The sequence below is a fragment of the Leptopilina heterotoma genome, unplaced genomic scaffold (assembly GCF_015476425.1).
Source record: "Leptopilina heterotoma isolate Lh14 unplaced genomic scaffold, ASM1547642v1 Lhet_325, whole genome shotgun sequence".
Taxonomy (NCBI): Eukaryota; Metazoa; Arthropoda; class Insecta; order Hymenoptera; family Figitidae; genus Leptopilina; species Leptopilina heterotoma.
Window position 1 is genome coordinate 465,621 of NW_025111019.1, and position 14,700 is coordinate 480,320.

General features: G+C 23.4%; 2 protein-coding genes across 3 annotated transcripts; one reads left to right on the forward strand and one right to left on the reverse strand.

Annotated features, from left to right (window-relative positions):
- Positions 1–1,015: 1,015 nt before the first annotated feature.
- Positions 1,016–4,862, reverse strand: LOC122504853 (protein cereblon). Of its 2 annotated transcripts, none has more exons than XM_043616148.1 (2): positions 4,730–4,862; positions 1,016–2,394 (listed from the first exon to the last, which is right to left on the reverse strand). In XM_043616148.1, the coding sequence occupies exon 2, from the start codon at positions 2,292–2,294 to the stop codon at positions 1,089–1,091; it is 1,206 nt and encodes a 401-aa protein (XP_043472083.1). In that variant the 5' UTR covers positions 2,295–2,394; positions 4,730–4,862; the 3' UTR covers positions 1,016–1,088. The 2 variants fall into 2 exon arrangements, with proteins under 2 accessions (XP_043472083.1, XP_043472084.1); XM_043616149.1 differs by lacking the exon at positions 4,730–4,862 and adding an exon at positions 4,548–4,668.
- A 1,292-nt stretch (positions 4,863–6,154) lies between these two features.
- Positions 6,155–11,737, forward strand: LOC122504855 (protein odr-4 homolog). The gene is made up of 8 exons (XM_043616150.1): positions 6,155–6,311; positions 6,794–6,970; positions 7,278–7,480; positions 7,556–7,727; positions 8,274–8,465; positions 8,543–8,747; positions 8,885–9,067; positions 11,354–11,737. Exons 1-8 carry the CDS (start codon positions 6,216–6,218, stop codon positions 11,512–11,514), a joined length of 1,389 nt encoding a protein of 462 aa, XP_043472085.1. The 5' UTR covers positions 6,155–6,215; the 3' UTR covers positions 11,515–11,737.
- Positions 11,738–14,700: the final 2,963 nt, after the last annotated feature.

Here is a 14,700-nt window from a genome sequence, read left to right on the forward strand (position 1 = left end):
AATAATTGTATCTTTGGAAAGATTTTATAAATAATGAAGAAAAATTGAATTCTTTATATTTTTAAATATAATTGAATTGTTTCGAATAATTTATTAAAATTTTTGAGTATAATTAAATTGTATTGGAATTTTTTAAAACGAATTTAGAAAAAAATTGAATGGTTTTGTGAAATTTTTTTGAAAATATTTGAATTTCTTCTATGAATTTTACTATTTATAAATAATAGAATTTAATTATTTTTAAAAATAATAAAATTTTTCACTGTAATTCAATTCTTATTAAATATTTTAATGAAATTTTTCTCAATAATTCATAATTATTTTCATAAATAATAAAATTCTTCTCAGGAATTCAATTATTTTTTCAAAATTTCCCAGGATTTCAAACATTTACAAATTTTTTTATAAATTTCTTCCCAATAATTCAATTACTTTCAAAATAAAAAAATTTATTGCAGATCGTAATTTAAAAAAAAAATTTTTTTTGTTTTTGAAATAACTTTTTTTGTTTATTAAAATTTTCATTAATTCTTGTCAAAATTGTATTCCAGACATGAAAACGAATCGATTCTTGTATATAAAGTGTATATTTTATCAATATTTAGATAAATTAATCAATATATTTATTTTTCAGAAAAGATTCAAATTTTTTTTTTTTAATTTTATTTTAACACTTTAAAATAATTATTCTAAAATAAAAAATTAAACAATTGAGAAAGCTAAATGATCATGAAATGAACAATTTGTTTTTATTTTTTTTATCGTTATGTTTAATTTTTCGACTACGTTTTTACTATTTTTTTAGTTTGAAAGCAACTTTGGTAATTATGCAGAAGAAGGACGTTTCCCAATTTTGAAGATAAATGGTTAATTCTTTTTGGAAAAGCTTTCATTTAGCTAAAAAAATGAAAAATCAGATGGGGGAAGACCGCAACTTTTATAAAAAAATAATTATTTTTTTACTGCTTTTTTTAATTTTTGAAAAAGAGAGAAAGGGTGGAAAAAAACTAGATGATTAACATTACAATTGTAAAAGTATTTAATTCACAATATTATATAATATATTAATGAAAAAACTAATAGGTATTCTAAGAATCATTTTCATTATTATAATCCGTATCGGAATCACTCCGATCGAGCCTCTCCTCATAATCGTCCTTCGTCCAGACACGTTTCGATCTCAAGCCACGTCTCGTCAGTCCCCAGAAGGACTTGGGTCGTAAATTATTATTCTCCGCAGTGAAGAGCCATCCCATGTGATTGCGACATTTTTGGCACGAGACAATCGTCCACGCGTAGCCGGGAAACCAGGAATATTCCGTCGACGGTTCATTGCCACTCAGAATCAAGTTCTTCGCCCTGTAGAGTGTCACAGTCTCGTGCAAAATTCCACTCAAATTGCAGTAGGTCCCCTGCGGTCCCTCGCGATTCATCGGAAACATATCCGACTGTTTGCCAATAAACGAATTACACTCGTTGCAAACGAAGCAGCGATCCCTCACGAGATAATTGATTTCCTTCTGTAGGCGCGGAATCGCACTGTCGTAGTTGAGGAGAGCGATTCTCTTGCTGTCGACGAGGGGGAGATTTTGCCCGACCCAGAAGGAGAGTTCGGTGGGATCCTCGGGGACGTGACTTCCTCGTTTCTTGATGAAGTCGAAGTGGAGGCGAATTTTCTCCGAGAGTTTATTGATATTGTAGCGTTTCATGAGCCACGACGGCCAAGGCGTGGAAATTGAGTCGTGACGTTCGATCCTCTCTTTGAGCAGCGTCGACGTCTGTTGTCGTAAATGATCCGAGGAGCGACAACGCGACTCCCAGAGGGGAAGACCGAGATCGATTTCGGGAACTATTTTGACATTGGCGGAGAATTTGCCGTAGCCCTGAGTGATGCGGAGAATTTTGAAGCGTTGCCGTCCCTTGGCCTTGATGCGAAAGCCCTCGATTGGCGAGCCCTCGATGTACTCGTAGATCTCGGCGGTGGTGCCGATGGAGATGAGTTTGTCGTAGCCGAGGCAAACGACGCCGAATATTCGGTTTTTGTTGATGCACTGCTGGAGCATTTCGATGGTTTGCCGGTCGAAGACGGTCAGGGGGAGGGTTTGTCCGGGGAAGAGGACGACGGACTTCTTTATGAGGAGGGGGAGATTTATGTAGATTCCCTCATCGAGAAGGGTACGACCTCGGAGTTCCTCGAGGTTGTTGCCGAGGTAGGAGTGACTCGCTGGCAAAGTTAGATCGAATGTATTGTCGTCTGGAATTTGCACATCGTCCTCGACATCTGAGTTTTCCATTTTTCTTCCTGTTTCTTCCTTTTGTTTAGCTCCTCGTTTTCCTTAACTCATCGGGAAAATTTCTCCTCCTCACGGTTTTCTTCGAACCAAGTTTCGAACACTAAAATTAAAGTTATTAAATTAATATTGTAATATTAATATAAATTCAGTTATTAAATTATTATTGTATTATAAATTATTAAATTTATCAATTTTTATTTTATTAATTATTAAATTATTATTGTACTAGCAAATTTTACGAGCGCGGAACGTAATATTCAATTTATTATTATTATTTTCAAAAATTCTAATAATATTCTTCTCACGAATTTAATTATTTTCACAAATATTAAAATTTTTCACTGGAATTCAATTAATTAAAAACAATTTCCATAAAATTCTTTTTAGGAATTCAGTTATTTTTATAAATAATAAAAAACTTATCGCTGAATTTGAATTATTTTTTAATACAATTTTAATCGAATTCCTCTAAAAATTAATGTAATAACTGAATTCTTCAAGAAGAATTTTATTGAAATTTTTCAAATAATTAAATTCCAGTAAAAAATTTTATTAAAATTTTTCAAATAATTAAATTCCAGTGAAAAATTTTATTAAAATTTTTCAAATAATTAAATTCCAGTAAAAAATTTTAATATTTGTGAAAATAACAATATTTTTATTATTATTATTATGCAAATTATAAATTTTTTCATTTCAAATATAAATCTTTGAATACTTTTGATTACATAATCAAAATTTACAAAATTTACTAATTAATTATTATTGTTTATATTTTCAAAAATTTTAATACACTTCTTTGCAGGAGTTCAATTATTTTCTAAAATTTTAGTGAATTCTTCAAAACAATTCAATTATTTTTCTAAATACATAGTCAAATTTTTACAAAAAGTAAATTATTTTCAACAAAATTTTAATAAATCCTTAAAATACTTTAATTATTTTTTTATATAGTAAAATTCTTTGAAAAATTCAAATATTTTCACTGAAATTTCAAGACAGACTTCAATTTTTAAAAAAATTCAATTATTTCTTTAAATAATTAAATCTTTGCAAAAATTAAATTATTTTTAATCCAATCTTAATAAAATTTTATGTAATAATTCAATTTTTTCCATTTTTAATATTTTTCGAAAAAATTAAATTATTTTCTAAAATTCTAGTAAATCCTGCGAAATAATTCAATTATTTTTTTAAATAGTAAAATCTTTGCAATAATTCAATTATTTTCAATAAAATCTCACGAAAGAATTCAATTTTTTTCAATTCGTTTACTAAAAATTTTCTAAAAAAAGTTAAATTATTTTATAAATAAATTTAAAAAAATTCAATTATTTTCTAAAATTTTAATAAATAATTATTAACAAACGTGATTTATTTTAAAAAATTGAAAAAATTCTTTGTTTAATTTAATATTTTCAAAATTTGCAATTAAATTGTTTTAGCAAATTTTAATAAAATTCTAAGAAGAATTAAATTTTTTCTAAAAATTGTATTAAAATCCAATAATTAAATGTTTAATTTCAATTATTAAGAAACATGATTATTTTTACAACTTGTAAGAAATTGTTCAAAAAAATTTAATTAGTTTCAAAATTTGCAATTAAAATTATTAAAGAAATTAGATTACTTTTAAAAAATTCTAAAAAATTCTTGAAAAGAATTTAATTAGGTCCATAGGGTTAATTATGGTCCATAGGGACTGCGGGACCAATGTTAAATAAATAAATAAATAAATTAGGATTTTGAAAAATTTTAATAAAAATTCTTCGCAAGAATTCAAATAAATTCTGAGAAGAATTGAATTATTTTCTAAAAAGTTTTAATAAAATTCAATATTTAAATGTTTAATAATTGAATTTAATTATTTAATTATATTAACTCAAATTGGTTACGAAACGGAATTGAATTATAACTGAGATTCGTTTCCGAACTTTCTAATTTTGCCGATTTTTACATTTTTCGCACTTTATTTATATGCATATGTTTAAAAAAAGAGGTTAGAAATGCGTAAATTATTTCCGTCTATTTACATTCTTTATTTTTTATAATTTTATCTATATATAATTCCAAAACTTAAAGAACATAAATTAGACTTATTTATTCTTTAACACATAATTTGCAAATTCAAAACCGAAGAATTCCAAAATATTTACTTTATTTATAGAAAAAAAAATCAAAACTGTAAATTGTTGCCTTTTGTAGTTTTTATTAAAAAGCAATTTGTAACGAAACGGAATTAAAAGCAATTACCCGCATTCAGAATATTTCTGTATATATTACTCTTCTTTATTTTGTTACAAAAGAATAGAAAAAAACGTGAATATTGACAATATACAACGTATTTGGAAACGGTAAAATTGTAACTTTCTTTCAACACAATAAATACAGTTTCGATCTATGGAAGGCAGGACAGAAATTAAATTAAAAATCACCTTTTTCTAGAAAAAAGTACGAATGAAAAAAAGACTTCTTTTTCAAAACACTTGTAATTGAATTGTATTTTAAAGTTGTTAACATTCACTCTCTTGACAGACAGGTCTAAACTAAACTGAAAGATATCGTAATATTACCGAAATCAATAATTTCCCTTTTTTCTCCGATATTTTCTCCTTCGCAGTGGAAAATAGTTCCGAACTCTCCTTTTTCAACGAATTTTACTAATTTTCTATAATTTTCTATTCAATTCGACAATTCTTATTCCTGAATTCAATTATCTAACTTAAGAAAAAAAGAATTAAACATATTTTTTAAAATTTTTCGGAATTGAAGAATTGAAGAATTTTTTTGAATTTTGCGCCAAGTTTCCAAAAGCGTGGTGTGAATGCACCCTTAGCAGGGTTGGGAGCGTAAAATACCTCAAGTTAATTAAATGTTTATTTTTACTGCAAAATACCTTAAGGTGCTTCTATACCTCCGGTGGATTGGTCAAGCAATCGGCTCGATGAATTTTCACGGTCGGAAAATGTACTTTCATGGCTGGTATTTTTGAATAAGTAAATGTTGAAAAGGTTTTTACTTGAAAATTTATTTTAAAAAATGATTTTATCATAGAAATTCTTTTGAAAGTAATGTTAAAAAACATGTTTTATTTTAAAAGTTATCAAATTTTAATTCAAAATGTTTTAATTTTCCAAAGAAGTGTAAAAAGCCTAATGTTTTTGAAATGCTAGTACAGACGGTACAGACTGTTTGTTATGAATGTACATAACCTAGCGTTGTGTTGTCTGTTCATTATTATTTAATATAATAATAATTAAATCATTAAATTTAGAATATAATAATATCACAAGCACGACAACACAACGCTAGGTTATGTACATTCATAACAAACAGTCTGTACCGTCTGTACTAGCATTTCAAAAACATTAGGCTTTTTACACTTCATTGGAAAATTAAAACATTTTGAATTAAAATTTGATAACTTTTAAAATAAAACATGTTTTTTAACATTACTTTCAAAAGAATTTCTATGATAAAATCATTTTTTAAAATAAATTTTCAAGTAAAAACCTTTTCAACATTTACTTATTCAAAAATACCCGCCATGAAAGTACATTTTCCGACCGTGAAAATTCATCGAGCCGATTGCTTGACCAATCCACCGGAGGTATAGAAGCACCTTTATTTTTAACTTCAAAAAGTTTTGCAAACAATCAGATTTGAGGGAGAAGGGTAAAATACGTATTTTACATGTAAAATTCAGTTACTATCCCAAAAAACCAGAGTTTTACGTCTCAAAAGTCTCGAAGCGCGTCGCGACCGTCAAAAAGTTATTGTATAAGAACCCTAACTTAAGAAGTGTGATCTCCCCTTTATGGGAAGTTTTTCAAATGAGTTTCCAATCTTATTTTCTATATACTTCAAGTTATAAAGTGACAGATATTTTTTAATATTTAAAAAAATTATTTTTCACCGAAAATGCCAAGGACAATTTTTGCAAACGATGATCTATTAGATTATTTAACATCCCTCGCTAATCCTACCGGATATACCATAGGATTAATATTGGGACAGGTTTCTTTTGACACTTTTTTTCTCTTTTTTCTCTATTTAAATTTCAAAAATAAATAAATATAAAAATAAAGTACCAGCAGCTGTTATCTATTTTTTGAAAAAATGTGACTTTTTTTAATTATACTTCAAATATAAATTAAAAAATTTAAGTTTATAGTCTTAAAACTATCACTCGGCAAAATTACATAGATTTTAAAAATTAAGTTGAAATTATTAATTTAAATTTATATTCACATAAATATTGATATTTATATGTAAACAAGATTCGTGTTTATAAAAATTACTGTTTTTGTAATAATATTTAGAAAAATATTTCTAATAACAATAACAATATTTATATTCATGAAGAAAATAATAAAATGTTTATCAAATAATAATTTTTTCGGAAAATACTTCAGAATTGATTTCAAAAGACTTTTTTTCTTTTTTACTGTGTAAATCAAATTTTGTTTACTAAAATTAATATTTTTGCTTCTCACTAGAGTTGTGAACAGAAAGATTTTGTCATTCATTTGGCAAGAACTTCTCAACCCTCAAAAAAAGACGTAATTGAAGAGTCCGTTCTTGGTTCAAGTTTAAATGTTTCCCAAGAATCATTTACTTCCATAAAGTCTATTAAGGACATTCCCGGAAGTTGGGTCGCTGATCATGCAAAACACGTGAGTTTTTCTATTTTTTTCTATTTATTTAATTAACAATTTTTTATTTTCAAATATGAATTTTTAAATAATTTCAGATTCAAACTTTAAAAAAATTCAATTATTAACTAATTTACTAATTAATTATTCTAGTTTATTAATTTAAAAAATTTTAATAAAATTCTTCGCAAGGATTCAATTATTTCAAATTAATATCTATTATTTAAAAAGAAAAATTAGTAAGAAAAGTTAGGAAACATTAATATAGAAGATAATTTTTTTATTTAAATTAATTTTTCAAAAATATTTACATTTTCTTTTACGATAGGTTACAAGAATGTTGCCCGGTGGAATGTGGGTTTTGGGAATTTTCACCGTTGGTCCAGAAGATGTATTCACGACAAATGCTTCAGTTGAGAAATTAAAAGCAATTCTCTCATCGGTTGAGAAAAATTTAATCGCCAATCCACATTTATATGGAAATCATGAAGAGGAAAGTCTTCTACTACATTTTAACAGCCTTACAAAAAAGTAATCAAAATTATTTACATTATAGTTAATTTTAACTTTTAAAACAATATTTTTAACAATATTTATAAAATGTAGATACATCTGTAAATCAATGGACGCAAAAAATTTCTTAAAACCAGTGGATTGGAAATTTCAAAGCAATTCTACATTCACAAAGTGGCACCATCTCGAGACACTTGTTGATTTTGATCGTGTGTTTCCTATTTCGAGACTGAAAACGCCGAATCCTTTGAAGAAACAATTACAGGTTGGAATAAAAATATTCACATTTCTAAAAAACAAAATAATATAAAATAATAAAAATAACTAAAAATTAAAAATTGTTATAAAACATGAAGAAAACGATCACTCCGAGTCTTCGACTCGGAGCAATCGCTGTCTTCATGTTTTATAAAAATATTTAAAGTTATTGAATTTGAATGTTTTGGAAAATTTTAATTCCTACGGAAAAATAATATTTAAATATTTATTTAAAAAAAAATTATTGATATTTTCGAATAATTTTACAATTAAAGAAATTCGTAAATAAATGTAACAGAACATTTTTTTGAGTAAATTTTTTTCCTTTATTTTCTAAAAATTTAAAAAGTTTCATTTTCATTTGTCAATTAAAATTTGTAATTGACAAATAGAATAGAATTTCTTTTCGAAAAGAGAAGAATGAGTTTCTGAACAATATTGTTATTGAGAAATATAAATTATATGCATAAAATATTTCCTATTTCTTAATTATAATATTTTATACAAATTAACAATTTTCTATTTTTTGTAAATAATTGCTTTTTTTTCGAAGGATATTCTCAGTGAGACGACAAATATGATTAATTCCTCATTGGTGGTAATTGAAGGTGAATTACGTTCAGACGACGCCGCTGTTGAAACGATTGGCAAACAATTGTCAAAAGAGAAGAAAACTGAGAAGGAAAGCAGTGGCGATAATGAGTCTGAGAAAAAAATACTACAAGTCGGAATTTATATTCCCTGCGTAAGAAATAATTTACTTTTTATCTTTTTTTGAAAAAGAGATACAAAAATGAATAATTTTATTGTTTTTTGTTTCAGCAAAAGAATTTCGATATGCAAACAATAGAATGCACTGGATCGATGCGATTGGTCGGTCAACTTGTCAGTCGAACGTTTGTCCATCAAAAAGCAACAATAGAAGAGGCGGTGAATGCTGTGAAACAGGATATATTAAGATCATTGGCCAGTCGATTGGAAATGCATTGGGACAGTTTGATTGAAGAAGAAGACGGTTCACCCGAAGGTGAATGGAAATTAAAAAATTCTCCTCATTATAATTTACATTTCTTTTTTGAATGTTTTTCTCTGCGATAATAATTTTTCGAATATTTTTCTTTCTTTTTATAGAAAATTAAAAATTGAAATTTTTCAATGTTTTAGAAACAATTACACTTCATGAACCGCCGAGGAGAGTTTTGATTCAACTTCCAAGGAATAAAGTCAGTTTATCGGATTATTTGTTCCCCGGTGAAGGCACACAGGAATCTTTACTTTCACTTCGTGAACTGTTGGATATAAAAGTGCAGGAATGCAATATCAATAAGGATTTAGAATTACAAGTTGGTGAGTAAAATATTCACTCAAAAGATATTAATTTAAAAAAAAAATGAAGTCCCTGAAGTTGGCATCGATGTTCACTATCGAAAACTATCTTTTCTTATTTTGAGTGATAAAAACTAATTTCACATTTTTCATTCACCTAGGAAGTAGAATTAAAATTTTATTTTTCCCTGATTTCCGGACAAAATTTTAACTTTCTCCCTGAGCCTAAAAAATATTCTGATTCACTCTAAAAATATTAGATATACTGAAAAAAATGTTTTTTTATTTACATAAATTATTTTTAATAATTTTTGAAAAAAGTTCTTTGAGAATTTTCAAATACATTTGTTTACAATTCAATTTTACGTGAAATTTCAATAATTAGGAAATTCTTCAATTAAACTTTTTCAAAAAAAAAAAATTAATTCTACAGAGTTTTTAGTTAAAAGTATATAAAAAATTCACATTTTCAAAGATTTTAGTTTGAAACCTTTTCAAAATTCGATTGTTGCGAAAGATTCACTATATAATGTTTTTAATATTCAATTATCTGAAATTTGAAATAAAATTTATTTTTGAAACAATTTTTATTAGAAAATTCTACTAGAATTCAATTATTTAAATACAAAAATAAATAATTTATTGAATAATTGAATACTTTTTCAAAATTGAATTCTCATAAAGAATTTTATGAACTAATTTTTAAATAATTGAATTCTTTCGACGAATTTTAATAAAATTTTTAATAATAATAACATTTCTTTAAAGAATTCTTGAAGAAGAATTTTATTGAAATTTATTAAATAATCGAATTCCAGTGAAAAATTTTATTATTTATGAAAAAAAAAAATTGAATTCGTTCAAAGAATTTTATTAAAATTTATAAATAATAATAATTAAATTTTGCAAAGAGTTTTATCAAAATTCCAAAAAAGAATTAAATTTCTTTGAATAATTTTTGTTATTTATCAAAATAATTTAATTCTTTCGAAAAATTGCATTAAAACTTTTGAAATAATTAATATAATTCAAAAAAATTCAATTAATTTCAACAGAATTGAAATTAAAATTTTTCATAAAAATTAGTTTTACAGAATTGTTAATTAAAAGTATAAAAAATTAAAATTTTCAAAGATTTTAATTTAAAAAATTTTCAAAATGCAATTATTTCTAAAAATTTACGGAATGATACATTTAATATTCAATTCTTATTTTAATTTTTAACTAAAATTAATATTTAAATTAATTTTTATTAGAAAGTGCTACGAGAATTTAATTAATTAAATGTAAAAATAAATAATTTATTAAATAAATTGAATATTTGTTAAATTTTATTAAAATTTGAATTTTCTTAAAATTTGTGGAAAAAATTGAATGTTTGCGTAGAATTTTGTTAAATTTTTTTTTAAATTATTGAATTCCTTTGGGAAATTTTTGAAAATAATTGAATTTCGAAGAATAATTTTATTATTTATAAAAATAATTGAAATCTTGACAACGATTTAAAAATCATTTTTGATAATAATTGAAATTTGGAGAAGGAATTTTGCTATTTATAAAAATAATTAAATTTTAGAGAAGAATTTCATTATTTATAAAGATATAATTGAAATTTTTTTTAATTCTTGAATTTCATTATTTTAATACAATAAAAATTTATTGAATAATTGAATGTTTCTTAAAATTAAATTCTTATAAAGAATTTTTCCAGTAAACTTTTAAATAATTGAATTCTTGAGAAGAATTTTATGGAAATTTTTAAAAATAATTGAATTCGTGTCAAGAATTTTATTAAAATTTTTGAAAATAATTAATGCAAAGAATTTTATTAAATTCATAAAAAATAATTAAATGTTTGGGAAGAATTTTGTTATTTACCAAAATAATTGAATTCTTTTGACGAATTTTAATGAAATTTTTAAGAATAATTACATTTTTTGATGATTTCCATTAAAATTATATTAAAAATAATTGATATTCTGCAATGGGTTTTAGTATTTGTGAAAATAATTTAATTCTAGTGAAAAATTTTATTGTTAATGAAAATAATTGAATTATTGCGAAGAAATTAAAAATTGTTAATAATTGAATTCCTATGAAATTTGTATTATTTATGAAAATAATTAAATGTTTGCTCAGAATTTTACCAAAAAATTTTTTTAAATAGTTGAATTCTTTTGTAAAATTTTCTTAAAATAGTATAGATAATGAAAATCATTGAATTGAGGAATAATAATAATAATAATAATAATAATAATAATAATATATTTATTTAAATAATGAAACAAAATAATAATTTATTTGCAGATCCATCGGAATTTTATTGTCAAAGTGCAGACACAAGGACAAGTGACACAGCCAGCATTCAAAAAAATATTATCGGAAAAAAAAATATTTTCCTATTCATCACTGGTTTCAGTTTTGCTCTACTTATCCTCATTGTAGCCATAATATTTAATCGAGCTTAAAACCGAAAAACTCTCATTTAGTCCTGGACTAAAAATATTGATTAAATAATGTAAAAAAATTCTAAAACTTGATTTTTTAAAATTTTTATTCAAGAGTTCTGTACAATATTCTTTTTGTTTTCGTACTTCATTTTATAAAGAAATAGAATAATTATAGTGTTGTAAAAATTCATACCTTATAATGTATAAAAAAGAATAAAACGAGAGTTGACAATTTTTATCATTTGAAATTAAAAAAAAAAATGTAAACATTTTTTTTGTTATATTTTTTTATATATATAAAATAAAAATAAATAAATTGTAAATTGTGTCTGTTATTTAAAAAAAAGAACAATCTCGGTTTATATTATAATTCAATAATGGAAAGTTTAAATTAAATTACCTAGCAGGCCGTTTTTTATTTTTACGATCAAAAAAATTAACGAAAATTGTTAATTATAGTAATATATCTATATATGGAATTTACGAATAATTTTTTTTTATACATGTAGTCCATAAACGTTTTGTATATTATAACATTGTAATATTTATAGAATATATACATAAGTTTTTCTAATTAAAATATGTACAAATTATAGTTTTTTCACTCCCAACATTTCTTCTGAATATTATAATCAGTTACGAAATAAGTTAGAAAATATATATTTTCAATCAAAAAAAAAAAAAATTATTGTTGCGCTCTGATAATAAAATACAATATAAATTCAAGAAGAAACGAATTGACAATAATATTAACATTTAAGAGGCAGTGATTGTTTTTTCTATTTAGGCTTTTCTACGAGTTGTTTTTTTTTTGTTCACTGTAAAGATAATTTTTTACCTGAATTTCCAAAATCTGGATTAACAGATTAATTAATCTGTTAGTTTGTTAATTTTTTTTGTTGAAAAATCGCAGACTTAACTAAAATTCAACTGAAAAATTATCTTTTTACTTTTTGGAAAAAAATAGATAAAAAAGAAATATAAAAAAATTTCAATCGTATTTATGGAAAAATTGGCTCATTTGAATTTATCAGCCTTCTGGTTTTTTCTCGGTCTAAAAATGCATAATTCTCTCTTTCTCTCTCACTTAAAAATTGTATTTTACATTTAGTAATTCTCTCTCTCTTTTTTTTACTGATTAGTACGCAACGTTTAGTACTTAAACTACGTTTTTTTCTCTCGGTTATTAAAAAAAAAGGAAACTACTATTAAACTGCTATTGAAAAATAATATGCAAAAATGTCGAGTTGCGCTAATACTGTTAAATTCAATTAGATTGTACAACCCAAACGATACATTTTTCTCTCTCAAGCGGTCGATAATAATGATGAAAATGAAAATGATTCTTTTTCAGGGCTCGAACCAGTGAAAGTCGATTATTTTTAATAATTTTCGAAAAAGTTCTTTCACAATTTTCAAATCCATTTCTTTACAATATTCAATTTTACGAAATTTCAATTATTCGTCAATTCTGCAATTAAATAAATATTAGAAAATAAAAACTTAAAATAATATATAAAGAAAATTCAATTCAATTTTTTCAAAATAATTAATTTCAAAATTCAATTATTTTTAAAAATTCACGCTATATTGTTAATAATATTCAATTATTATCTAAAATTTTAACTGAAATTAATTTTTAAAACAATTTTTTTCTGAAAATTCTACGAGAATTCAATACAAATAAAATGCAAATAAATAATTTATTCAATAATTTCTTTAAAGGAATTTAATTAAAATTTTACTGAAATTTATTTTTTAAAAAATTTTTTATAACAATTTTTGAAAATAATTGAAAACTCTTTGAAGAATTTTATTAAAATTTTTAAAAATACTTGAATTCCTGAGAAGAGTTTAAATATAAAATTTATGAAAATAATTGAATTCATGCAAAAAAATTTTATTAAATGTTGTTTAAATAATTGAAATTTTTTACAAGAAGTTTATTACCATTTTTGACAATAATTTAATTCTTGAGAAGAATTTCGCTATCTATTTATAAAGATAATTTAATTCTTGATGAGAGTTTTAAAAAAATTTTTTAAATAATTTAATTTCTGCAAAGTATTTTATTACTTTTTAAAAGAATTGAATTCTTGTGATGGATTTTAATACTTATAAAAATAATTGAATTTTGGAAAAGAATTTTATTAAAATTCCCTAAAATAATTGATTTAATGGGGATAATTTTGTTTGTTTATCAAGATAATTGAATTCTTTTCCAGAATTATTAAAAAATTTTTGAAAAATAATTGATTTCCTGCGACGAATTAAAAGTTATTTATGAAAATAATTTAATCATTGTAAAATTTTTAAGAATAATTGCATTTTTCGAGGAATTTATTTAAAACTGTATTAAAAATATTTAAAATTCTGCCGTGAAAATAATTGAGTTCCTAAATGAAATTTTATTGTTTATGAAAATAGTAAATATTGAAAATCATTGAATTACGAAATACTTTTGAAAATAATTGAAATTTTGCAAAGAATTTTATTTAAGTTTTTGAAAATAATTGAATTTTTGCAACAATTTGTAACTTTTACAAAATTGAATTTTTTTTCCGTGTTTTTCACTAAATATTTTCTATAAATCCATTATTCTTAATAATTTTTGAAAAAGTTCTTTACGAATTTTTAAATTCAGTTCTGTTTACAATTCAATTTTACAAAATTTCAATTATTTGTAAATTCTTCAATTAAATATATATTAGAAAATAAAAACTTTTAATAATTTCAAATAAAATCCGCAATTAAAGTTTCTCAAAAAAAAAATTAGTTCCACAGAATTGGTAGTTAAAAATATGAAAAATTCAAATTTTCAAAGATTTTAATCTGAAACCTTTTCAAAATCTAAAATTTTAACTGAAATCCATTTTTAAATTAATTTTTATTAGAAAATTCTACGAGAATTCAATTCTTTAAAAATAAAAAATAAATAATTTATTTAATAACTCAACGTTTCTAAAAATTTGATTCTCATAAAGAATTTTATCAACAAATTTTTAAATAATGAAATTCTTTCGACAAATTTTAATAAAAAATTTTTTTAATTTACATTTTTAGTGGAATTCGATTAAAATTGTATTAAAAATAATTGAAATCTTCCGATGAGTTTTATTATTTATGTAAATAGATTAATTCTTGCGAAGAATTTTATTAAAATTGTCAAAAACAATTAAATTCTTGTAGAAAATTCCCAGAAAT

Excerpts from the sequence above, each read along its gene's own strand:
- LOC122504853 (XM_043616148.1), bottom strand. The coding sequence starts at position 2,294 with ATGGAAAACTCAGATGTCGAGGACGATGTGCAAATTCCAGACGACAAT.
- LOC122504855 (XM_043616150.1), top strand. The coding sequence starts at position 6,216 with ATGCCAAGGACAATTTTTGCAAACGATGATCTATTAGATTATTTAACA. Across the intron at positions 6,971-7,277 it reads TCGCTGATCATGCAAAACAC|GTTACAAGAATGTTGCCCGG; the intron begins GTGAGTTTTTCT and ends CTTTTACGATAG. Across the intron at positions 8,748-8,884 it reads AGAAGACGGTTCACCCGAAG|AAACAATTACACTTCATGAA; the intron begins GTGAATGGAAAT and ends TCAATGTTTTAG.